Source organism: Eptatretus burgeri, chromosome 15 (assembly GCF_056783735.1).
Source record: "Eptatretus burgeri isolate ZD-2024b chromosome 15, Ebu_testis_v1, whole genome shotgun sequence".
Lineage (NCBI taxonomy): Eukaryota > Metazoa > Chordata > Myxini > Myxiniformes > Myxinidae > Eptatretus > Eptatretus burgeri.
The window spans coordinates 412194-439540 of record NC_140975.1 but is presented as its reverse complement, the minus strand read 5'-3'; the positions used below and the strand labels follow the sequence as shown (position 1 = coordinate 439540).

The window sequence follows — 27347 nt, the reverse complement described above, 5'->3', positions numbered from 1 at the left end:
TACATCCCCACGCAGCACAACAGTCCACATGAACACCTAAAGATGTTTGCCTTGAAGATGTCCATATTCATGGAACGCTGAGAATTATTAATTACATGACGTCAGTGAAAGAGATTGTGCAGAAAGGACCAAATTTCAGAACAACAGTCTCCAAAAGGCCCTGCTCAACGCCACTGTGATTTCCATCTTACTCGACAAGGAAATGGTCGTTTCTCATCCCGGCCCTAAAAAGGACACCTTGATGAATTTGTGTTTCGGTGGAAAACATCAGATGGGCACGGAGAGTGCGGCTGGGCCACAAACACGCATGGGAAGGAAGCAGGGGAAGCCGTGTTTGTGTTGCTAACTATTTGTTCAGGCTTCATGGCTTCCGACCATTCTGCTTCAACACAAAGTCGGGGTCGTGGAGGACAGGGAAAAATTGGGGAGGGGGTTAAAAACAAGGAAAGAACTGCAAAAAATAGCGGAAAAAAAACGTTGAATGACAGGGGGAGGGCAGAGACAAGCAAAGGAGGGAGTGCTGATGAAGGGATTTGGAGAGGGAATGAAACAACAAGTGGAATGGGGGATGTAGTCGTTTTGAGGGTGAGAGATGTGAGGAGGGAACAAAAATGGGGAAAAGGAGAAAACCAATATTGCAAGAGGACACCCGCAGAAATATCATCCGATAAGTACACACCTCGTTACACGGTGTGTTCAATATCCGTTATATCCATCATCTGATAACAAGTACACACCTCGTTACACGGTGTGTTCAATATCCATCATCTGATAACAAGTACACACCTTGTTACACGGTGTGTTCAATATCCATTATATCCATCATCTGATAACAAGTACACACCTCGTTACACGGTGTGTTCAATATCCATTATATCCATCATCTGATAACAAGTACACACCTCGTTACACGGTGTGTTCAATATTCATTCTATCCATCATCTGATAACAAGTACACACCTCGTTACACGGTGTGTTCAATATCCGTTATATCCATCATCTGATAAAAATACACACCTCCTTACACGGTGTGTTCAATATCCGTTATATCCATCATCTGATAACAAGCACACACCTCATTACACAGTGTGTTCAATATACGTTATATCCATCATCTGATAACAGGTACACACCTCGTTACACAGTGTGTTCAATATCCATTATATCCATCATCTGATAAGAAGTACACACCTCGTTACACAGTGTGTACAATATCCATTATATCCATCATCTGATAAGAAGTACACACCTCGTTACACAGTGTGTACAATATCCATCATCTGATAAGTACACACCTCGTTACACTGTGTGTTCAATATCCATTATCTGATAAAAATACACACCTCGTTACACGGTGCGTTCAATATCCGTTATATCCATCATCTGATAACAAGTACACACCTCGTTACACGGTGTGTTCAATATCCGTTATATCTATGACCTGATTGGTGCTTGTTTTGGCCTTGTGTACAGGCCTTGTGTACAGGCCTTGTGTACAGGCCACCAAGCAACTCAGTTGAGCAGGACTACAACCTTGAGAGGAAGCTGTTGAGCCACGTTGCCACTGACCATTACTTGCTGCTGATGGGAGACTTCAGTGCCACCCCTCCACCCTCCCCCCCCCCCCCCGACCACCAACATCAATTGGGAACCTCCCAGAGCGCTTTCTCCAGTCGATTGTTAAATCTGGACATGGAGGAGCTACTCCACCAGCATGTTGGGGGAGCCAACTAGATATGTGGTTTGGAACATGCCATCTCTCCTTGACTTATTTTCAACAAAGACAATTGTGAAGTGGATATGTACCCAAGTCTGCCACCAATGGAGAATAGTGACTATTTCGTGCTAATATGGACCCAGGTTATATAGAAGGTGCCGCCCCAGACCCCAATCCAGCAGCCACACGAATATTTGAAGGGCAGACCACATTGTCACGTGCTGGCAGAGATGCAGCAGGGACTATTTGGGACCTCGGCGAATGAGACACAATGGAGGAGGTGTCATGGGCACAGGTAAACAAGCGCATCAATCACCCGATCACAACATATGCCCCATTATGCCATGACAAACGGATAGGTCCCAGTTCACCGTGGATGTCAAGGGTCCTGCTGAAGCAGCTTACCGCAAAGTAGAATAAATGGCGGCGTTATCAACTCACTCAAAACTCGGAAGACTATCCAGTCTTCAAGGCTGCACAATAGGCTTTCAAGGCAAGCCTTTGGGAGGCACAGAAACAGCACGACACCTACCTAATGGAACAGGCTGTTAAAGCCCGAAAGAAACTCTACGCCTACGTCCGCAGAACATACCGCTCATGAAAGAGGTTCGGTACACTCAACGACGGAGGAACCTCACTCCTGACAGACATGGAGAAGTCCAAATGCCTTGCAAATCATTATTCCACGGTGTTTACACAGGAACATCCAGGTCCTATTCCTGGTATTCCGATCTGCCGGTGGAGGGTGAACATTGACCACACTCTGCATATGACACCTTATCACAAAACATGGAGTTTGCAGGCCCTCGATTCCAACGAATCCTCTGGCCCGAGGTTCACAGTGGAGTGCCGCGGGGCTCTGTGCTCAGCCAGTGCTGTTTCTGATACCGACGGTGCTTTTCAAAAAAGTGTTCACACCCCTCAACTTTTTTCACATCCTGTTGTGTTTCAGCTTGAATTTAATTATACTCTTATCACCAATCTACACAAAACATCCCATAATAACAAAGTGAAAACATGTTTTTAGAAATTTTTTTATGAATTAATTGAAAAAAATGAAAATCTGAAATGTCTTACATCAACAAGTCTTCAACCCCTTTGTTATGACACTCCAAACTGAGCTCCTGAAGGTGCATCCAATTTCCTTATATCATCCTTGAGAAGTCTCCACATCTTGGAGTCCACGTGTGGCCAATTCAATTGATTGGACATGATTGAGAAACAAACACACCTTTCTACATGAGGTTCCACAGTTGACAATGCATGTCACAGCAGAAACTCCACCATGAAGTCCGAGGAACTGTCCGTGGAACTCTCAGACAGAATTGTGAGGAGGCATAGATCTGGGGAAGGGTAAAAAACAATTTCTAGAATGTTGAAAGTTCCCAAGAGCACAGTGAGCTCCATCATTCGGAAATGGAAACAATATGGAATGACCTAAACTCTTCCTGGAGCTGGCCATCTGACCAAATTGAGCAACCAGACACGGAGAATATTGGTCAGGGAGGTGACAAAAAACCAAATGACCACTCTGACAGAACTACAGAGTTCTTTGGTTGAGATGGGAGAACCTGTCAGGAGGGCAACAATTTCTGCAGCACTTCACAAATCTCGGCTTTGTGGGAGAGCGACCAGACGGAAGACACTCCTGAGAAAAAGGCACATGACAGCACACCTGGAGTTTTCAAAAATACACATGAAAGACCCTGAGATCATGAGGCAAACAATTCTGTGGTCTGACGAGACAAAAATAGAACACTTTGGTCTCAATGCAAAGTGCTATGTCTGGCAGAAACCGAGCACAGTTCATTACACATCGAACACCATCCCTGCCGTGAAGCATGGTGGTGGCAGCATCGTGCTATGGGGATGCTTTTCAGTGGCAGGGACTGGGAGACTTGTTCGGATAGAGGGAGCAATGAATGGAGCCAAATACAGGCAAATCCTTGAGGAGAACCTGCGTCAGATTGCAAAAGACCGTAGACTGCGGCGAAGATTTCCATTTAAACAGGACAATCACCCCAAGCATACAGGCTGTCCAGGTCATGGAGTCTCGACCGGTTGTTGTACCGAAGATGAGACTACACGGGGGCACACGCCCTCCCGTCCTACAATGACTCGACTGTATTGGTGTTCAAGTGAACCATTTGGGATGCGTTGTACAATCAAAACATGACAGGCGGTGGTTTTGATTAACATTAATAATAATAATAATAATAATAATAATAATAATAATAATCAGGAGGTCAATATGTGTGTTCTTTATGTAGATTGCTATGCAGGTGTGCACCGTTCAGGTAGGTACACCATATAGTAATGCTCAGCTCTTCATTCCCACGTTATTTCACCACTTCATTTGTCCAGAAATGTATATTTTAAAACTCTCCAACCTCCTGGGCACGATGAGAGCGACAATGATGATGGGAGCGAAACGGACCAAACAGCCTTTTGCCGTCCCGCTTCATCGAATGCTTTTCGTGAGACCATTTCGGATCATCCAGAAGCTTTCTCAAATAACAGGTGAATCACAAAGACAAAGCACTCCGTGAGAGTGCAAGCATAACAGGTTACCCAACATTGTATTTCCTAGAATCTTATTTCATCACAAACAGTGCAAAACAAGAAGAAAAACAAAAACCAGTTGGATTCAAACAGAGTTCTTCCTCGCTTCTCAATCTACACTCATAAATGTACAAAACACAGACAAGTCACTTACGTAACACTCATGATGTATTGGTCACCCAGTGGTATGGAGGTGGAATATCTGGTTCAACCTGAATAGCTTGTAAGAGTTAAAATGAATGTGTATTATCATTTACATTGTGTTGAAGCGTAAAGGTTGTTCACAATAAACCAACGATGAAAAGCCTTTCAGATCACACCTATTGTGTTGGAGAATGAAGGGTAAGAAACCATTGTTTAGAGTCAATAATTTAGACATTCAGTTCTTCACAAAGCGTGGCTTTCCCACGTCCACAGTGATCGCTGCGTTGGAGCACGTCCGCAACACCCACAGACAGACGGCTTCACAACTTTGAGAAAAAAAAAGGAACTGAAGGAAGCATCTCGTTCATATTGATCAACCATCGACTCAAGATCATCATCCAGAGGAACTTCAAGGTTTTACAGACTGATCCTGAAACCGCGTCGATTTTTCCCACAACCTTCTCTCATGTCGTTCAAGCGGGACAGCAATGTGTAAAACTCTCTGGTCTCTGGTCAATGGATCATCATCCTTTGAACTCCCACCAAGAACGTTCAAGTGTTCCCAGAGTCGCTGTAACACCTGCCCTTTCATCAGGACAACCGCTGCGTTGCCCTTTCTTGGGACCCCAAAATGGTGTTAAAGACTCAAAAAACCCAGAAGACCCAGTAGACCCAAAAGACCCCAAGGATGCCAAAGAACATGAAGACCCAAAAGTCCTCGAGGACCCAAAGTACCACAAAGACCCTGCAGACCCTTCAAGACTCGACCATAAATGGATGAGTTGCGCGTGGATGCGTGTGTGTGTGGCATGTTTTTTGTGGAGTTCTACTGGAGCATTTTGATGTGGAATGTGATGTATCAAAATGATAGTCATGACCTCCTGAGTTGATTCAGATAATTAACTACAAAAAAAATCCGTTAGAATTCCCATGTTTTAAACGCACACCATGTATAGGTATACGGGGAAGCTTAATCAGTCCTTCTGCGGCATGGCATTCTACTTACAAAACTAGAAGGCCACTCGGTAGAGCGCACACCTCCGCCACGCAACGCCCGATCCATGAGAACATATCGGGCCCGACACATTTTTTTGAAATATCATGCTACACAGTACTATATCGTTTTTGGCCCTTTCCCTCAATGATGAAGAATCACTTTAAGAATTGAATAATTCTTGTAACCAGATCCGGATCTTCACCAAAATTGAATCAATTCTTCATTGTCACACACACACACAACACGTCCACCAAGCTTCATCTGAATCCGTCCACAACTTTTTGAGATATTGTGCTATATATAATTTTTGGCCTCATCTATCAATAAAGAATCATTTCAAAAATGTATCGATTGGGCCAGATATGTTCTCGTGGGATCGGGCATTGCATGGCGGAGGGATGTGCTCCAACGAGTGGTCTTCGAGTTCAAATTATTATTTCACTCCAATTCTGTCTCTGAAAAGACAAGACCATCTGGCAAACCCTGTCATCGACTTCCTTAATAAAACTCTTGAAGTTGTCACGCAAACCTTCGGGCCTCACCGTCAACCCGTAACTGTTTCTGAGCCAACCATATCCAAGTCGGCATCCAAAGCTAGCCATCGACTGGTATCCTCCAAGGGGCAAAGTCTTTCCTTGGCACACCTGAAGTTTTATCCATCTAAAAGGCCTTCATCTTCAGCTTGCAGAACTTGTTTTGTTGCGCACATGCTTGAGCCACAAGAGCAAAGTGCAAGGGACGTGGAACTTAGTTATGGCCTCTCGTCAAATACAGATGAAAGGCTTTGATGGACGGTGCTGTCATCACTTCAAGGGGTAGGCCATTCCATGCCTTCACCGTCCTGGGGAGGAAAGAATGCTTATGATAATCGATCCTCAATTGTGGAATCTGATCACCATGTGCATGTAAATGCCTTGTTGGTCTTCATACAGGAGTGATGCATGGTTTCCTGTCAAAGATCACGAGGTTGTTTTGCATCTTTCCATCATCACCAACCTCAGGGTTTCTCTTAGTTGCTGAAGAGATGTCCAGCCACGTCGTTCGAGCATTGCTGACACGGTAGAGGCGTTATGGTACCGATTTAGTGTGCGCCAGCTGCTCGTCTTTGTACCATTTCGAGTCGGTGTGTGCATTTCTTCATGTAAGGGTCCCACATGGAAACTCAATTTTTTTTTTTAACCAGGTGTCTGACGAGGACTTTGCATACCTGCCTTCAAGTACATAAAGTTGATGCCCAAGTTCCATCTCAGGAAAGTGAAGGTGTTGTTAGCTTTCTGACATACATTTTGATGCGGTTGTTCCATTTTAGGTCAGAACTGATGGTAATTCCAAGATACTTGTAAAGAAGTCACCGATTCCAATACAGTACCGTTCAGGGTATACTGGTGTTATATACCTGGATCAGTTTCTGGTAATTGTGATAACTTGGTAGTTTTAGGTGTTCAGTTCCATTATCCAGGAAACAGTCCGTGCAGCCAATTTGTGGAGGTCCTCTTGTATTTGGGTGCTATTTGGCTCTGTTTTCAGAACCAGATCCAGCATGTTCTCCCATCTCATTGGCTCTTCGACCAGTTGTACGAGACCATGATGATCTGGGAGTGTGCCCAGTCCGGAATGCAGAGCAGGATATCGGCAACCTCTCACTTCCATGTTTCTCCAGTCCCAGCCAGGGAAATTGAAGTCATCACCAATCATTACATTATTGCTCGTGCTCAGTCTCAAGTGCAATGATCTCTCCAGCTGAACGAGGCCTTCAACCCCTGTCTTCATGGGATCTGTAAAACCAACCTACAAGGAGCACTTTCATCTCTGCACCATAACATCTTGCAGTCCGTTTCTCGTTCCGCTTCTCTGGTTCCTAGGAGATCTCTCTCTCTCGAGTGATAAACACTCCACCACGAAGGTCGTTCGATATATTGCGGCATTCGATGTTATAGAGTTGAGTGGGGAAGACACATATTATGACCGAACGCGCGCAAAGTGAAAAGCAGGGATTCTGTCTGTCTGTCTGCAGACCTAAATCTGTGATGGAGGAACTACTTCATTTCAATTGAATGTTATATTTTGAACACTGTAGAACATGAACCTACAGTATATCACTATTTTGGCTCAAAATTTGGCAAACGGTACGGAATCTCGTCCCGATTGTGTGTACACACGGAGGAGCAAGGTAATTTAAAAAAAAAAAAATCTGTCTGCCTGTCTGGCAGCAAAAGAAAATTGAAAATCATTCCAGCAGGAAACTTTTTAGGGTCATCATAAAAGGACACAAACAACAGGCACGGTGAACTAATGCAACGTGTTAAATAAGGTGGTGTAAAAGATAGCGTCTCAACGGTGGTAAGCAAAGATTATTTTTTCTGCAACCTTTGCAATCTTTATTTTATTTCAATTGAATTATCGCGACTTGAACACTGCAGAACACAAATCACCTTTTCTTCACACTTTCGAGAACCTTGTTTAGCAGTACTCGCACCGCACTTGGAAAAACAATGACGACGTTTCATGACTAGACCTGAGGACAGAGTAAGTGTGAGATTCTCCATGCAGACAAACATGGCAGCGTCTATCACCGTTTGCTTGCTGCAAAATGCAAAGCAACAGTTGAAAAGACCCCATGTACTTTTCCTCAAGACTGCGTGGAGTCAGGTGTTCTTTGAACTGTCTACTTGTCAATAGTTTTGGACAACCATGATTCTATTCCTACTGTTATATCTGCACTGTATCTTTGTATCAGAACCTGAAATGGAAAGTTTGTGTATATACCGAGCTGGTTTACCCCCCTGGGGTCTTCCTCCCACTCTCCATCCCATTTCTCATTCTTCCTAGTGCCCTTTGTTCCTGCAAACCTCTTGTGGTCTTGCTCGCTGCCACTCAAGGTCAGCCATGCTGGAATGTCCATACACGATACAATGAACATCGGAGGACTGGAGCTTTTTCTTCTCCCTACACTCATCCTCCTCCTCCTTATCTTTCTCACCCCCACCCCAACCCAAACCCAACCCTTCACCTCACCCCCGCGGTGTGTAAGAGGGAGGACGTACTGTGGTTCATGTTGTGAGCTGCAAGCTGAGACATGCAAGCCATCCGCTCCGATTTAGGGGACACCCAAAGTGTCTCCCTCTCGCACAGACTCAGAGGACACAGGACAAGGCAATCTCACATCAACTAGGCTAAAATGACTTCAGCCCATCCACAGCTGGGTCAAAACATACAACATTACAATATCACATACACTTAATATATGCCAGAAGTCCTATTCCTAGGCGAAACACAAACGATGCAAAGGCCTTGAATTCTCAGTACTACATCGTACCCGACGAATGCACAGATACAGAAAACACAAAGGGGGAGGGGGAATCCCAGTGTGAAGGAGGAACAAGTGATTGAGAATCCCAGGGTGGAAGAAGGGGGATTGAGACTCGGCAGTGTCTCAGAAACATGCAGCTACAAGACCACAGACGAGCAATTTGCAACATGGCCTCAACATCCGCGGGGTAATCAGGCAGGAATCCATGCTTCGAGGTAAAGCACAAGTTATGACCTCAAAACTGGAGCACAGGCCCAAAGCATAACATGATCCAGGGTGAATTTTGGATATCAGGAATCGTATTCTCACAGGAGCCACTGACTACCAATGTCAGATCTTTCACCACGACCAATTCAACAATCTGTTATCTTCATGCCAACTATGACCATTCTCCACCCACAACGCACCGCGATGGGCCTCCCTGCGTTTTTGCCAAACAGGAACATTTCAGGCCCAAGAAATTTTTGAAATACGTATCGTTTTTAGCGCCCATCTCTCAATGGTGAAGAATTACTTTAAAAATAAAAAGCCCTGTATCTGGATCTGGATTCAGATCTTCACCAACATTGATCAATTCATCCTCGTCACACACCCAACATGTCTACCAAGTTTCATCGGAATCTGTGCAAAACCTTTTGAGTTATCCTCCACACAAACACAGATAAACAGACAGATGAACAGGGGTGAAAACAACCTCCTTCCACTTTCGGTGATTCTCCAACCACATCCAGGAAACTGAAGATCTGGATGGAAACAGTCAACAAATCTTCAAAGAGTTGTTCACATATTACATCCAATATCATGGCACAATTCCACTCACAGGGAACTGAATTGGCAAGAAGACAAAGACAGGCCTCCAGAGCCAGAGAGACTCACGACATGGTGAAACGGCACGGTCAAACTCTATCACGCAAACAAACAACAAATCCTGGCTTGGCAAAAACAGTGTATACCCGAAAAACACTGCACCCTTACTCCGCCTACGATCATAAGAAGTGCAAAAGTGAAACATTAAGTAAAGGTAGAAAAGAGGAATGGAACGTTGAGAAGGAAGGAAGGCCGGCAAATAGAAACGCATTAGAGAGCTCTTGCTTATCGCTCACATCATCGAATAAGGTAACCGCGCTGTGTGCGAAGGGTGTGCAAGAGGAACATAGATTCAATATTGCTGTACAGGTAAGCCGTGCTCAACTCGAATGGATGTAGTGGGGTAGATGTGCGAGAAAATTTCGATGAATTGTGCGTTTTGTGGTGAAAGAACCAAACTTGATATAGATCATGGTTCATATGTACTAATTGATTTAAGATGTAGCGCCGAGCTGGATATTTCGCCTGAAGGAACGAGTGAGAATCCCAGTGTGAAGGAGTCCTCAAATCTGTGAAGTGAATTTTGACTGCATACATCTATCCCTAACTCTCTCGATAGGTTAGTGTACAATTGTACAAGATCAGCCAGCTTAAAAAATTGGAGCAACCGTCTTATCTGTCAATTTTATGTCTTGTATGTAACCTACAAGTTCTACCAAAGTCATGCCATGGGAAAACATCCATCGAAGTTCATCTCCTTTGCATCCACAATCATCCGGCTGCTGGCATTGTATTACTTTACAAGGCACGGAGAATAATTTTCGGCCTCCTGTGCCACTAGGTCACCAGAGCTAAATTAGTTTCTTTGTCATAGCTTCATGGAGAGGGCTAGACACTGTTCCAGGCTTGTCACAAAAGAAACCTATTTGACTATGGGGAGGTCTGTCTGAACGTGTTACCTGTCGGGCCTCTTCCTGCCTCACTTATAGATGTAGAAGCTCCTTGTAGTCCTGCCAGTCGACTGGTAGAGAATACTTCAAGCGAAATGATGCATGCCATCGAGCAAGATGTCTCGACCGGGTGGCTGCGTACCCATCACCTTCATCAAGCCGGCATTCATCTATTGGTACTGGCTTCTCGTCAAGATCACGGAAATTTGTCAAATTGTCACCCAGCCTCTCGTAACCAGTTCCAACATTCGTTCATTTTGAATATACCAGACACTGAAGTGGTGTATTAGAATATTCTTGGCACAGAGCACATAGGGTCTCATCAATAGCATCAGGTGTTGATGTAGATGAATGCACACTCTCACCGTGAACAAGCTTACATCTCTTCTTTGCTGACAAATGGTTGCATCTGCTCATCTATCTAAAAAAGAAAAAAAAACGAGATATTTTGGGACAAAATAAATAATTACACCAATAAAAGACTAGAAAAAGCACAAAATCATCCCCCAAGGTATATTTTTTTTGAGTAAAAATGACAGCATTGGATACTTTATGTGTGAAAACAAGCCTGGTGTTAGCTTAGTGGTTAGGATGACTGGATTGAGATCCTCGGGTCCTCAGTTTGAGCCCTGTCGGCCACTGAATTAACACTAGGTGGGGTTAACTCAGCCTGTCATCCTTCCAAGGTCGGCGAAATGAGCACCAGTGTACTGGTAATAGGGGCACTGCATCAACGGCATAATCGCATCTATAAACCAATGATGCAACCAGCAGCCTCAAGGCTGCGTGTGTGTGTGTGTGTGTGTGTGTGTGTGTGTGTGTGTGTGTCTGAAAACATTGGAAAGGATACTTCATTCATGGTTATGTGTGATATATTGCCGAATATGTTGGACTTGTTCGATTTTTCAAAATGTGGGGCAGCCATCTTGGATTTTCCCAATTACAGGCCTCAGGGGAAATATTCAGCTTGGCCCCAGATCTGAAATCATTTAGTACATATCAACCATGATCGATGTCAAATTTGGTGCTTTTACCACAAAACCCACAATTTTCTCACAAATCTGTCCCTCTCGGATCTCAGTTTGGTGTCTCTCCTGGGCGTGAGGCATTTGCCTAACTTACAGCAACCAGCCTGTTATTTTGGCTCCAAAAAATAAAAAAAGAATCACTCTTAAAGTGATTAGAAACCACCACCAAGTGGTTACAAACCACTAACATATAAAACCACCAAGGATCAAAATAACCAGATTGTCTCCCCTCTCAAATACAGTATGTATATATATATATATATATATATATATATATATATATATATATATATATATATATATATATATATATATATATATATGTTCTCGCATTTTCCACATTGTGTTCATGTGAGCAGGTGCTTTTAAAACAAACCAGGTAAATTGTATCACACAAAGCTCTACATTAATAAAATCTTCTTAGAACCTCAAAAAACATCCACACTGTTTATAATCACCTCCATGACAAGGATACAACGGAGATGGGAAATTGGAAGGAAGAACATGATCAAACATAACCTCAATCCACAACTCCTCAACCCCCCACCAAAGGTTCTCAAACACCCCTCCCCACAAAGCCTCAACCTTCCCCTTCCAATCCTGTCCCATCTCTATACTCCACCCCCCACCCTCCTCCTGCTCATAAAATCAATTGGGCATTCTCACATCGAAACAGCGGAATATTTAACGCTTTCAGCTCCACTATCATGCTATCACCGATTCAACAGAAACTACTCATGGTCACCTGTCCAACTCTCAATTTTAAGAGAAAAATAGTTGGAAATAATAACAAGGACCTCTGTAACCTCTGCGGTAAGAGTGCTGCTTGGGAGAATTCCATATACTCACATAATTATTTGTGCGGTGTATAAACAACAGAACGCTGCCTATCTTCACAAGGCCCATGATGCCAATCGGCTCAAACTCCTTTTAACTGTCGCTTTTGTCATTTTACACTGAATGGAAAACTTATAGGGAGGGCATGGAGATTGTGAATGACGTCTTTGACTTCGCAACCCAGTAATCACCAACATGGCAGCCGAAGTGTCGAAATTGTGGGTGGAATCAGATGAACCGTCCAACCAATGGGTGTGGAACCCGGACACATGCACAGCTTCTTTTATGGGAGATACCCTTCAAAAGCACATGATGGTCTTACAATTATTCAAGTTTATTTGTCGAAGTGTGTGAAATGTCTTGAAAACAATTTGCCACTATTACGAGTAAACGTGTCCACCATCACGAGTAAACGTGTCCACCATCACGAGTAAACGTGTCCACCATCACGAGTAAACGTGTCCACCATCACGAGTAAAGTGTCCAAGTGTGTAAAATTGTTTGAAAGAGAATAAATGGAATATGTAACAACTTGGTTGCTGCCAGTTTGGTTTATATTTGGAAGAAATAATGACATCAGGCGTTTTGTGCGTTTAGTAAAAAAAAACAGAATTAACCTGAAATTAAATTGCTTAACCTCCCCCTCCTATATTTCAATCATGGTTCATCCTTACTGAACCACACCTACCATTTACAACAGACTAAATTGGGACATCAGTTGCATGGCATCAATTTGCTCACACCCAAAAATAGTATGCTAACAAATATGGACTCCACCACCATCCACACACTCACTCAGGCTCCACCACCATCCACACACACACTCACTCAGGCTCCACCACCATCTACACACACACACTCACTCAGGCTCCACCACCATCCACACACACACACTCACTCAGGCTCCACCACCATCCACACACACACTCACTCAGGCTGCACCACCATCCACATACTCACACTCATTCAGGCTCCACCACCATCCACACACACACTCATTCAGGCTCTACCACCATCCACACTCATTCAGGCTCCACCACCATCCACACTCATTCAGGCTCCACCACCATCCACACACACACTCATTCGGGCTCCACCACCATCCACACACACACTCATTCGGGCTCCACCACCATCCACACACACACTCATTCGGGCTCCACCACCATCCACACACACACTCATTCGGGCTCCATCACCATCCACACACTCACTCAGGCTCCACCACCATCCAGAGTACAGTTGGCATTGCCAGCAAGTTCTCGTTTCAAAATCTACTTCATAAAATATTACATGACATTGAAAAACACCTCAAGTACTACAACAGTGTAATAGGAGTATTGTTACAACATGTAACTGGACACAAAAACACCCGATACGTTTCACACACACACACACACACACACACACACACACACACACACACACACACACACACACACACACACACACACACACACACACACACACACACACACACCTTCCCTCCAACTTCAAGTCACAGGTTCGCACCAAACTCTCAAAAGGGAGAAGGTTCAACGAAGTAATAAGGGGTCCCACGTAATGGGTTAGGGTTCAGGGTGAGGGTCTCACGCAATGGGTTAGGGTTCAGGGTGAGGGGTCTCATGCAATGGGTTAGGGTTCAGGGTGAGGGGTCCCATACAATGGGTCAGGGTGAGGGGTGAGGAGTCCCACGCAATGGGTCAGTGTGAGGGATGAGAGCCCCATGTGATGGGTCTAGGTTCATGGTGAGGGGTCCCACGTGATGGGAGCCTAATTCCAAGTACAACCTTATGTTGTATCAATGACGTTAATCGTGGAGAAAACCTGTCAGGCATGGACATTGCAAGTACATTTTTGACGAACCATGAAAAAAAATAAACACACAAGGAACAGAACTCAGATTTACAGCAAACAATAAAAATTATGTTTGAAGAGATGATCGAGCTGTTAGGGTCATAATGTAATGGAAAGATGTGTGGGGTGAATGGGAGGGATGTGTGGGGTGAATGGGAGGGACGTGTGGAGTGAATGGGAGGGACGTGTGGGGTGAATGGGAGGGACGTGTGGGGGTGAATGGGAGGGACGTGTGGGGGTGAATGGGAGGGACGTGTGGGGGTGAATGGGAGGGACGTGTGGGGTGAATGGGAGGGACGTGTGGGGTGAATGGGAGGGACGTGTGGGGTGAATGGGAGGGACGTGTGGGGTGAATGGGAGGGACGTGTGGGGTGAATGGGAGGGACGTGTGGGGTGAATGGGAGGGACGTGTGGGGTGAATGGGAGGGACGTGTGGGGTGAATGGGAGGGACGTGTGGGGTGAATGGGAGGGACGTGTGGGGTGAATGGGAGGGACGTGTGGGGTGAATGGGAGGGACGTGTGGGGTGAATGGGAGGGACGTGTGGGGTGAATGGGAGGGACGTGTGGGGGTGAATGGGTGGGACGTGTGGGGGTGAATGGGTGGGACGTGTGGGGGTGAATGGGTGGGACGTGTGGGGGTGAATGGGTGGGACGTGTGGGGGTGAATGGGTGGGATGTGTGGGGGTGAATGGGTGGGATGTGTGGGGGTGAATGGGTGGGATGTGTGGGGGTGAATGGGTGGGATGTGTGGGGGTGAATGGGTGGGATGTGTGGGGGTGAATGGGTGGGATGTGTGGGGGTGAATGGGTGGGATGTGTGGGGGTGAATGGGTGGGATGTGTGGGGGTGAATGGGTGGGATGTGTGGGGGTGAATGGGTGGGATGTGTGGGGGTGAATGGGTGGGATGTGTGGGGGTGAATGGGTGGGATGTGTGGGGTGAATGGGTGGGATGTGTGGGGGTGAATGGGTGGGATGTGTGGGGGTGAATGGGTGGGATGTGTGGGGGTGAATGGGTGGGATGTGTGGGGGTGAATGGGTGGGATGTGTGGGGGTGAATGGGTGGGATGTGTGGGGGTGAATGGGTGGGATGTGTGGGGGTGAATGGGTGGGATGTGTGGGGGTGAATGGGTGGGATGTGTGGGGTGAATGGGTGGGATGTGTGGGGGTGAATGGGTGGGATGTGTGGGGGTGAATGGGTGGGATGTGTGGGGGTGAATGGGTGGGATGTGTGGGGGTGAATGGGTGGGATGTGTGGGGGTGAATGGGTGGGATGTGTGGGGGTGAATGGGTGGGATGTGTGGGGGTGAATGGGTGGGATGTGTGGGGTGAATGGGTGGGATGTGTGGGGGTGAATGGGTGGGATGTGTGGGGGTGAATGGGTGGGATGTGTGGGGGTGAATGGGTGGGATGTGTGGGGTGAATGGGTGGGATGTGTGGGGGTGAATGGGTGGGATGTGTGGGGGTGAATGGGTGGGATGTGCGGGGGTGAATGGGTGGGATGTGTGGGGGTGAATGGGAAGGATGTGGGTAGGATGTGTGGGGTCTGGACAGGTCAGGTATGGGAGCATGCGACAGAGCAGCATGTCGCTGCATTCACTTTCCACCGGTGCTCCAAGGGTCTCCGTCTGGCCATCCCCCAGGCAGATACATGGCACATCCCCATCTCCTTGAGATGCTGATCAACCTGCTGCGACAATGAGGCACGTGGTCGGACCATTGGCCTCCTCCACTCACGAGACTCCCTCACTGAGAGAATCTGGTGAGCAGGATCAGCGTGAGGAAAACGAGCCACATGTCCATACAGCCGCAGCTGACGCTCACAGACCATGCAGGTAACAAATCTCATTTGAGTTTCTCTCAACAACCGCTCATTGGACACAAAGTCTGACAAGCGAAAGCCAAGGATTCTCCGAAGAGACCTGATACCAAAGGAATTAAGTCTCTGTCGCATATCAGTGGTCAAAGTCCAAGTCTCACATCCTGAGAGCAACCCTGGAAGCACCAAGGACCTGAAGACTCAGACTTTCGTCCTCTTGCACAGGTCCCGGCAGAGCCACACCCCATGATCCAGTGAATCCATGACTCCCCAGGCCCGACCCAGACGTCTATTGACCTCTGACTCTCAGTCAGCAGAGACATGAATATCACTGCCAAGGTAAGTGAATCTCTCCACGACCTCAACATCCTCACCACAAACAGGTAGAGGCTGACAGCAGCATCCAAGATGTCAATGAAAGTCTGGATCTTAGTTTTGACCCAGGAAACCCGTAATCCCAGCGGCTCCGACTCCTCATTTAGCACCTCGAGGGCCCCCAAAAGGATATCCAGTCTCCGCAAAGATGACTGCATCATTGAAATCTTCTGAATGGATGAAATCAAGGTCAGAGATCTTGGCATTCCCAAGCGATGCACCGCAGCTTGATCTTTCCAACATCCTCCCCAGAATCCAGTCCAGACAAGTGCTGAAAAGTGTGGGGGCCAGTACACACCCCTGACGAACTCCAGTAACAACTGGAAATAAGTCAGAGATGGTACCACCACACTTCACAGCACTCTCAGTACCAGAGTATAGTTCAGACATCAGATCGATCAGTTTTGGTGGCACCCCACGAAGACCAAGAACCCTCCAGAGGACATCCCGACTCACTGACTCAAACACTTTACAGAGATCAACATAGGCTGCAAGCAGCTCCTGCCGAAACTCTCATGTGCGTTTGGTGAGGACACGATGAGCAAGGATACGGTCAATCGTTGACTTCCTTGGTGTAAAGCCTGACTGCTCTGGACGCTGGTGCTCAAGCAGATGGTGGCGAACCCTATCGAGAATTATCCGAGCTAAGACCTTGCCCGGCGCTGAGAGCAGCGTCACCCCTCGGTAGTTGTTGCAGTCTTGGCGATCACCCTTCCCTTTCCAGAGAGGAACAACAAGGCCCCTCTTCCAGTCAGTTGGGATGATGCCTGTGTTCCAGGCAGAGCATAAAACTGTATGCAACGACACGAGTGCAGCATCTCCACCAGCCTTGAGAAGTTCAGCATGAATGCCACAGATCCCTGGAGCTTAACCCCATTTCAACTGGTTCACTGCAGCCTGTGTTTCCACAAACGAAGGTGGGTCACAATTGATTGGAGGGTCAGCAATAGGAACAGTAACACCCCTGACATCCAACTCGAGAGCTGGTGGATCAGCCCGGTGCAACCGCTCAAAGTAACCGGCCCAACGGGTCTTCACTTGAGGGGGGAATGGGAAGGATGTGTGGGGACATGGGATGGATGTGTGGGGGGCATGGGATGGATGTGCGGGGGCATGGGATGGATGTGCGGGGGCATGGGATGGATGTGCGGGGGCATGGGATGGATGTGCGGGGGGCATGGGATGGATGTGCGGGGGCATGGGATGGATGTGTGGGGGCCATGAGAGGGGTGAATGGGATGGTTGTGTGGGGGGCATGGGATGGATGTGTGGGGGGCATGGGATGGATGTGTGGGGGGCATGGGATGGATGTGTGGGGGGGCATGGGATGGATGTGTGGGGGGCATGGGATGGATGTGTGGGTGGGCATGGGATGGATGTGCGGGGGCATGGGATGGATGTGCGGGGGCATGGGATGGATGTGTGGGGGGCATGGGATGGATGTGTGGGGGGCATGGGATGGATGTGGGGGGGGCATGGGATGGATGTGTGGGGGGGCATGGGATGGATGAGTGTGCGATGGAGGGGAACGGGTTGCAGAGCAAGGTTCTCCCGATTATAGAGACCCGGTGAGGTTGTGTGACGATGCATGATAGATCGAGGGAAACAGGGGTGAGGCGATGTCGTGGTGACGACTGAAGGTGCTCACTTTTCGGTCCTGAGTGCAGTGACTCCACGATGGTGTTGCGCCGGAGCCGCACCACGCGGGTCTGTAACAGATGGACCCGCCGCGCTGCCGCCGCGCTCTCTTTCTCCAACTCCGAGAGGAGTTCGAAGGCCGTGCGGGCCATACAGCCCAGTTGGTGTAACGAGGCAGTCAGGGCGGAGTGCGCCAACCCGTGCAGGTCATTCCGTTGCTCGTTCCGCCCGTTGTGCTGAGACCGGATCGAGCGGGTATAGAACGGCATCGTGCGGGTCTCTCAGGACTCCCGATGGACCCTCGAGTCCGCCGTGAGGCCCCCCCTGTCCCCCCGCCTCTTGCCTCGATGATCCACCGTGTCCTCCTCCTACTTTTATTCCTCTTTTACAAACTTTACAAACCCTCAGATGAGGCGCTGCGAGGACATTGCACGTCACGTGCCGCTCAATGAGCCCTCATCACGGAGTCTCGAATGCACTTGCGACGCGACGCGGCTCGGGCTCGGGCTCGGGATCGGGATCGCCGTCGTGCTCTGCTCTTTCCTGGTCCCGCTCTGACGCTCCGCCCTGTTCCTCCAGGTGTGCCTGTCGGATGGAATACGCGGAACGGATTCTGTTTGTTCCATCTGGAGCGTGTTCCACTGAACGGATTCAAACCCAGGCGGCTCTGCTCTTAAATCAGTGGCTATGTTGTTGCATCATGGAGCATGCTGGAATTCAGATGGGACGTTAAGCCGGTTGTTCCACGATGGAGTACATAGCACACGGTGTTCAATCACAGAACATCGAGCATCTTCACGAGGAAAGCTCGGTTCTTTCCATTGATCTCTCGAGTTTCAATTCAATTCAATCGCCGACTTGGTCAGTCGCACGTGGTCCTCTCAAGAGAAACCTGAATCGGGTAGTCGGTCGGCATTTCGGTGATGAATCCGCGGTATCATCGCACAGAGAGGAGGCCACTGAGTACCGGTGCTGTGGCTCGTGGTTAACTGTAAGAGGAAAAATATCATCGAAAAACTCATTCCACGCAGCTCTGGCTGGGGTGTTACAGGAAACCGGGTGTTACAGGTAACCGCGTGTTACAGGTAACCGCGTGTTACAGGTAACCGGGTGTTACAGGAAACCGGATGTTACAGGAAACCGGGTGTTACAGGTAACCGCGTGTTACAGGAAACCGGGTGTTACAGGTAACCGCGTGTTACAGGTAACCGGGTGTTACAGGTAACCGCGTGTTACAGGAAACCGCGTGTTACAGGTAACCGGGTGTTACAGGTAACCGAGTGTTACAGGTAACCGGGTGTTACAGGTAACCTGATGTTACAGGTAACCACGTGGTACAGGAAACCGCGTGTTACAGGTAACCGGGTGTTACAGGTAACCGGGTGTTACAGGAAACCGGGTGTTGCAGGAAACCGCGTGTTACAGGTAACCGGGTGTTACAGGAAACCGGATGTTACAGGTAACCGGGTGTTACAGGAAACCGGGTGTTACAGGTAACCGCGTGTTACAGGTAACCGGGTGTTACAGGTAACCGCGTGTTACAGGTAACCGCGTGTTACAGGTAACCGGGTGTTACAGGAAACCGGATGTTACAGGAAACCGGGTGTTACAGGAAACCGGGTGTTACAGGTAACCGCGTGTTACAGGAAACCGGGTGTTACAGGTAACCGCGTGTTACAGGTAACCGGGTGTTACAGGTAACCGCGTGTTACAGGAAACCGCGTGTTACAGGTAACCGGGTGTTACAGGTAACCGAGTGTTACAGGTAACCAGGTGTTACAGGTAACCTGATGTTACAGGTAACCGGGTGTTACAGGTAACCACGTGGTACAGGAAACCGCGTGTTACAGGTAACCGGGTGTTACAGGTAACCGGGTGTTACAGGAAACCGGGTGTTGCAGGAAACCGCGTGTTACAGGTAACCGGGTGTTACAGGAAACCGGATGTTACAGGTAACCGGGTGTTACAGGAAACCGGGTGTTACAGGTAACCGCGTGTTACAGGTAACCGGGTGTTACAGGTAACCGCGTGTTACAGGAAACCGCGTGTTACAGGAAACCGCGTGTTACAGGTAACCGGGTGTTACAGGTAACCGAGTGTTACAGGTAACCGGGTGTTACAGGAAACCGGGTGTTACAGGTAACCACGTGGTACAGGAAACCGCGTGTTACAGGAAACCGGGTGTTACAGGTAACCACGTGGTACAGGAAACCGCATGTTACAGGTAACCGGGTGTTACAGGTAACCAGGTGTTACAGGAAACCGGGTGTTGCAGGAAACCGCGTGTTACAGGTAACCGGGTGTTACAGGAAACCGGATGTTACAGGTAACCGGGTGTTACAGGAAACCGGGTGTTACAGGTAACCACGTGGTACAGGAAACCGCGTGTTACAGGTAACCGGGTGTTACAGGTAACCGGGTGTTACAGGAAACCGGGTGTTGCAGGAAACTGGGTGTTACAGGTAACCGCGTGTTACAGGTAACCGCGTGTTACAGGTAACCGGGTGTTACAGGAAACCGGGTGTTACAGGTAACCGGGTGTTACAGGTAACTGGATTTACAGGTAACCGGGTGTTACAGGTAACCGCGTGTTACAGCTAACTGGGTGTTACAGGTAACCAGGTGTTACAGGAAACCGGGTGTTACAGGTAACCGCGTGTTACAGGTAACCGTGTTTTACAAGAAATCGGTTGTTACAGGAAACCGGGTGTTACAGGTAACCGCGTGTCACAGGTAACCGGGTGTTACAGGTAAGCACGTGTTACAGGTAACCGGCTGTTACAGGAAACCGGGTGTTACAGGAAACCGGGTGTTACAGGTAACCGCATGTTACAGCTAACTGCGTGTTACAGGTAACCGGGTGTTACAGGTAACCGCGTGTTACAGGTAACCGGGTGCTACAGGAAACCGGGTGTTACAGGTAACCACGTGTCACAGGTAACCACGTGTCACAGGTAACCACGTGTTACAGGTAACCGCGTGTCACAGGTAACCACGTGTTACAGGTAACCGGGTGTTACAGGTAAGCACGTGTTACAGGAAACTGCATGTTACAGGAAACCGGGTATTACAGGAAACCGGATGTTACAGGAAACCGGGTGTTACAGGCAACCGGGTGTTACAGGTGATCGGGTGTTCCAGGAAACCAGGTGTTACAGGTAACCGGATGTTGCAGATAACCCGGTGTAACAGGAAACCGGGTGTTACAGGTAACCGGGTGTTACAGGAAACCGAGTGTTCCAGGTAACTGGGTGGCACTGGCATGATGGACCTAATCCCTGTTTACCTTTCTGTTATTACATTCTATAACCAGAGTTGGTGTCAAACCACCCAATGCTCGCCTGTTTATACTGTTACGGTGGTGGAAATTCACAGAACACCATTCAGGCTCCCCAGAGATCAGTTATTTCGATAAGTGTGTGTTCCAGGTTAGATTCCCCCACCAATGTAAAACGGGATTTGTTCGTGTGCCGGGCTGTGCATGTTTGAGTTAGCCGTTATTCTTTCTCTATTTTTTATTCTAAACAAACACAACATCTCCTCAACAACAACAACCACGTCATCTCAACAACACATCGACTCCTCCACAATACCATAACATCCTCGACAGTGGCAAAGTGCCGTTGGTGCGAACTCCTGCTGCGACAGGATCGGCGATTTCAACCACGTCCGCGTGTGAGAGGGGCGGATCCAGCCTGGGTGAAGGTTCAAAGATGAAAAGGGGGAAGGCGCCGATTTTGGGTGGCGAAGCCCACAGCGGCCCCTCCCCTTGGAGCTGTAAAAAGCCGAGCAGAGACACAAGAGACGAGTGGAGGAGTTGGCGAGTGGGACATTGGGCTGTAGGCCGAGCAGTTGGTGGTGAGTTGGAGTCGTCGTTGGAGCCCGTCAAGTCCGCAATTCACTGAAAGGTTCACCAGCGTAACCAAGGGAGCCAGTCGGAGCGCGGGGCTCAGGAGTCCGGGCAAACCCACCCTGAAGCGGTAGAGCGAAAGACCCGTTCTCTCCTCCAGCGCGTCGTCGGATAGGCCCGACCGACCAGGCCACAGTGAAGGCCGGACGGCCGAGGGGAACTGAGCGAGCCGCTCGCCAAGCCACTCAAGCGACTGGCGCGTTTACACCACAGGGACCGAGCAGAGAAAACAGAGGCTACCGGCCCAAAGACCATCGAGTCGCCACCAGGGCGGCCAGGTAACCGGCCCGGTCTCTTAGGGCCCGTTCCGGTCATCCCGGCCCTGTGTGCATTAAAGGCTCACGAGCCCGATTCTGTTCTTTCTTGGGTTTTGCATGGAAGTCTGTGGGCCCTGTCTTATAAGTAGAATTGTTGTTAAGTGCCTGTATATACTTGCATTCCGATAGAACTCGGCTCTAGGCTTTTTGCTTGTGTCCTGTCCCCATCCCCCCCATTGACTGCTTACGTGCCGAGTGTGGAAATAAATGCCCATTGTTTGAATGTCAACCCGCTCGTTGCGTCACTTTCTCCATTGACTGCCATGATGCGTTCGGGGAATTAGCTGGCTTTAAAAGCCGATTAAAGTGATCATTTGGTCCGACGGGATTTGGCGGAGGTGAGTGATCAAAGGGCGGAGGAGCTCCTTGTGAGCCAACGGCCATCCATATCTAGTGCCCAACTGTGTCTGCGGACGTCCTCCTGCAGTTGGGTTACTTCTTATTAGGAGGTTGGTGGCAGGATTTGCACTCCGGCCACCGTAAAACCCTTCATTCCGCAAAACGCAAAAAAATCTGAAAACCCACTCCGTGGGAGTACCTCCTGTGCAGCTTCCCTTCGCAGGGCAGCTCACCGGATGACGGGATTGGGGCAAAGCCTTCGGGACCCCCAATCTTTGATAGGAGGGAAACCACGGGGTAACATCCCTGGGTCAGATTGCGGGAGAGTGTGTCGGAGTGGTGCTGAATGTGTCGTCCACCAGACGGCGGTCTCCTTGGGTTAACCTGAGGCGGTCCCTTCGGGTGGGTGCCTGGAATGTCCTATCCCTAAGAGAGGATGATCACCTGTCTCTGTTATCATCTGAGCTCAAGCGTTTGGACATCGGGATTGCAGCTCTCTCTGAGGTTCGGAGACCGGATTGCGGCGAGATAATGGTGAGTGGTTACACCTACTATTGGTCTGGTCGCTCTGATGGTTACCATACCCAAGGAGTTGCTGTAGCTGTGTCCAATAAGCTGACCCCAATGATAATTGAGGTAACACCGGTCAACGAGCGTATTATGAGATTAAGGATTCGTCACTCCTTAGGTGTCATTTCCCTGGTCTCTGTTTATGCTCCGACTGAGGCGAGTGATCTCACCGTGAAGGATGCATTCTACGCCACACTCGAGTCTGTGGTTGATCAGTGCCCCAGACGAGATACACTTCTAGTCTTGGGGGATTTCAATGCATCGACTGGAACTGATAGGGACAGTTATGAGGTGTGTGTTGGTCCCCATGGGTCAGGAACTATGAACCAGAATAGCACTAAGTTCCTTGACTTTGCAAGAAGTCATGGACTTAGGGTGGCTGGTTCATGGTTTCAGCGCCCACAAGCTCATCGCTGGACTTGGTATTCCAACGCTGGCGGTGTGGCAAAGGAGATTGACCATGTCCTCATGACGGTCGTTGGAGGATGATCCAGAACTGCAGGGTCTACCGGAGTGCTCAGTTCCTCAATACTGACCACAGGCTTGTTGTAGCAACTCTAAAGCTGCACCTTAAATCCTGGAGAATGGTACCATCCCAGCCGAGGCTGGATGTTGCCAAGCTCAGGGATGAGAGAGTAGCTGAGGAGTTTGCGAACAGGCTGAGTGGACACTTGGGGGTCTGGGTGCTTTGGGGGGTCCTGAAGAGTTGTGGAGCGCCTTCAAGACCACCGTCCTTGATGTTGCCGGTGGATGCCTTGGAGCTCACCGCAGGGCAAAGAAGAATTTTGTCTCTCAAGGGACACTGGATACCATTGACCAGAGTCGCAGGGCCAGGCTGAATGGCAGAGCTGAGCTGTTCAGGGAGCTGAGGCGTAAAACTGTACGTGCACTGAGGGTGGACAAGGAGGCCTATGTGCGAGGAATCTGTGAGGGGGTAGAGCATCACTTGTGGACAGGTGATTCTCGTCCCGCTTACAGGGGAATTCGCGCATTACGTTCATCCAAGCCCATCCCTCGGAGCACTACAGTTCGAGCAGAGAGTGGTAGGCTCTTGACAGAGGAGTCTGAAGTGAAGGCCCGCTGGGCCGGTTACTTTGAGCAGTTGTACCAGGCTGATCCCCCAACTGTCGAGTTGGACGTCAAGGGTGTTACAATCCCTGTTGCTGACCCTCGAATCAACTGTGGTCCACCTACGCTTGTGGAAACACGGGCTGCGGTGAACCAGTTGAAACGGGGCAAAGCTTCAGGGATCTGTGGCATCCATGCCGAACTTCTCAAGGCTGGTGGAAATGCTGCACTCGTGTCGTTGCATGCAGTTTTGTGCTCTGCCTGGAACACAGGCATCATCTCAACTGACTGGAAGAGGGGCCTTGTTGTCCCTCTCTGGAAAGGGAAGGGTGATCGCCAAGACTGCAACTACCGAGGGGTGACGCTGCTCTCAGTGCCGGGCAAGGTCATTGCTCGGATAATTCTCGATAGGGTTCGCCACCATCTGCTTGAGCACCAGCGTCCAGAGCAGTCAGGCTTTACACCAAAGAGGTCAACGATTGACCGTATCCTTGCACTTCGTGTCCTCACCGAACGCAGACGAGAGTTTCGGCAGGGCCTGCTTGCAGCCCATGTTGATCTCTGTAAAGCGTTCGATTCAGTGAATCGGGATGTCCTCTGGAGGATTCTTGGTCTTCGTGGGGTGCCACCAAAACTGATCGATCTGATGTCTGAACTCTACTCTGGTACTGAGAGTGCTGTGAAGTGTGGTGGTTCCATCTCTGACTTATTTCCAGTTGTTACTGGAGTTCGTCAGGGATGTGTACTTGCCCCCACACTTTTCAACACTTGTATGGACTGGATTTTAGGGAGGATGTCGGAGAGATCAAGCTGCGGTGCGTCATTTGGGAATGTCAAGATCTCGGACCTTGACTTTGCAGATGATGCAGTCATCTTTGCGGAGACTTTAGACATCCTCTTGGGGGCCCTCGAGGTGCTGAATGAGGAGTCGGAGCCGTTGGGATTACGGGTTTCTTGGGTCAAAACTAAGATCCAGGCTTTCGGTGACATCTTGGATGCAGCTGTCCTGTCTGTGTCTGTTTGTGGTGAGGATGTTGAGGTCGTGGAGAGATTCACTTACCTTGGCAGTGATATTCATGTCTCTGCTGGCTGCGAGTCAGAGGTCACTAGACGTCTGGGTCGGGCCTGGGGAGTCATGGATTCACTGGATCATGGGGTGTGGCGCTGCCGGTACCTGTGCGGGAGGACAAAAGTCCGAGTCTTCAGGTCCTTGGTACTTCCAGTCTTGCTCTATGGGTGCGAGACTTGGACTCTGACCAAGGATCTGAGACGGAGACTTAATTCCTTTGGTACCAGGTCTTTTCGGAGAATCCTTGGCTATCGCTGGTCGGATTTTGTGTCCAACGAGCGGTTGCTGAGAGAGACTCGGATGAGATTTGTTACCTGCATAGTCCGTGAGCGTCAGTTGCGGCTGTATGGACATGTGGCTCGTTTTCCTGACTCTGATCCTGCTCACCAGATTCTCTCAGCGAGGGAGTCTCATGAGTGGAGGAGGCCAGTGGGTCGACCACGTTCCTCATGGTTGCAACAGGTTGACCATCATCTCAAGGAGATGGGGATGGCCAGACGGAGGCCCCTGGAGTACCGGCGGAAAGTGGACGCAGCGACGTGCTGTTCTGGCACATGCTCCCATACCTGACCTGATTTGGCGATTTATTACCGCTCGGCTTCGCATACGGAACGAGCCGCTTAAGCTTAAGTGCTTAAGCCGCTTGCCAAGCGCTCTACAAGCTGGTCGGTAAAGGAACACACGGCAGAGTTGTTTTCGCTTGGAAGGAAAGACATCTCATGATCCGAGTCGTTCGGATTGCCGTCCTTCCTTATTGCTGGGACACCGTGATTTACCTGAAAACAATTCCACCGGAAATGGAGTTCGGGAAATATGTCTCAACAACAAGAACCGAGGGTCGTCGAGTGGTAACGCAAAAAAATCAGAACGAAAGCTTAAGCGAATGAAGGTCGATGAACCCAAAGGGAATACTGTGTTGCAGCATCATGACGTCACTGATGGCGACACCGTCCGTGTGCGTGATGACGTCACTGATGGCGACACCCTCCGTGTGCGTGATGACGTCACTGATGACGACACCCTCCGTGTGCGTGATGACGTCACTGATGGCGACACCGTTCGTGTGCATGATGACGTCACTGTTGGTTCACATTTGTTTTGTGACGGTGTTGGTGACGGTGTTTTCGTTGACGTCGATGCCGAGCATGATCTCAGCTTTCCTGCCAACTTTGATTCCTGATTCGAGCGTGTTGTGTATAGTTTATGTGGAATAAATGAGGAAATTACATTCTTTGACCGAAGTTTACCGAAAATGAAGATTCGAATGAAAATAGCGGAAGTGCGTCATGTAATTTCCGGCGGAGCGGAACAGGAAGCTCGTTGGGAATGAAGGTTCTGTTCTCCGATTCGGGAAACACTGACGAGGAATAGAATGACGAGCGATTTAAAAACGGTTTTGTGTCACAGAAACAATTTTCAATCCCTCTTCCCTCCACAATCTGCTCGCTTTGCACCTTCATGTGACTCGAAAACGGGAACCGTTTAAATCGAAGCTTCGAAGTCTCTTGGTCCCTCGATTCTCGGGACGTGTCTCGTCCGGTGAAGTTTAATGGGTGTTGTGGAGAGCGGGAAACACCTGTTCCGTACACACAGGTGATCCGACGATTCGATCACAACGTCCCGGTCGGTCGGAATCTCTCCACAACAGCGATGGCCGCACGCTGCGGTTTGTGTACAATTGTAACGACTTGTAAACACTTGTGTCATTTATATCAAAAGCTTGTAACTCCCTGAGGAACCGTTCAAGGGAAGATTGACGATGGCGATTCTCGTAATCAAGTATGCATTGATATTTGGGATTGGGGTTAACTTTGGTGTCCACGTGTGTACACCTGGTAGCATGTACATTATGACCCACGTGTGTACACCTGGTAACATGTACATTAGGACCCACGTGTATACACCTGGTAACATGTACATTAGTACCCACGTGTGTACACCTGGTAACATGTACATTAGTACCCACATGTATACACCTGGTAACATATACATTAGGACACACGTGTGTACACCTGGTACATGTTCATTCGGACCC

General features: G+C 48.8%; 2 protein-coding genes across 10 annotated transcripts in view; one reads left to right on the top strand and one right to left on the bottom strand.

Annotated features, from left to right (window-relative positions):
- Window positions 1-18645, bottom strand: part of NHSL1 (NHS like 1) — a 68258-nt gene extending 49613 nt beyond the window's left edge. Inside the window, exon 1 of one of the 3 annotated variants that reach the window (XM_085857275.1) lies at window positions 18050-18645. In XM_085857275.1, coding sequence (XP_085713401.1) covers window positions 18050-18308 — 259 coding nt within the window. In that variant the 5' untranslated portion in view covers window positions 18309-18645. Of the gene's footprint in view, window positions 1-10852; window positions 10909-18049 lie in introns of those variants that run through there. The other 2 variants (XM_085857273.1, XM_085857274.1) reach the window with 2 other exon arrangements.
- Window positions 18646-26514: 7869 nt separating this feature from the next.
- CCDC28A (coiled-coil domain containing 28A) overlaps window positions 26515-27347 on the top strand; it is a 35016-nt gene continuing 34183 nt past the window's right edge. For 2 of the 7 annotated variants that reach the window (XM_085857727.1, XM_085857722.1), the window contains exon 1: window positions 26552-26644. The gene's annotated coding sequence lies outside the window, so the exon portion shown is untranslated. Of the gene's footprint in view, window positions 26906-27347 lie in introns of all 7 variants that reach the window. The other 5 variants (XM_085857728.1, XM_085857726.1, XM_085857723.1 and 2 more) reach the window with 4 other exon arrangements.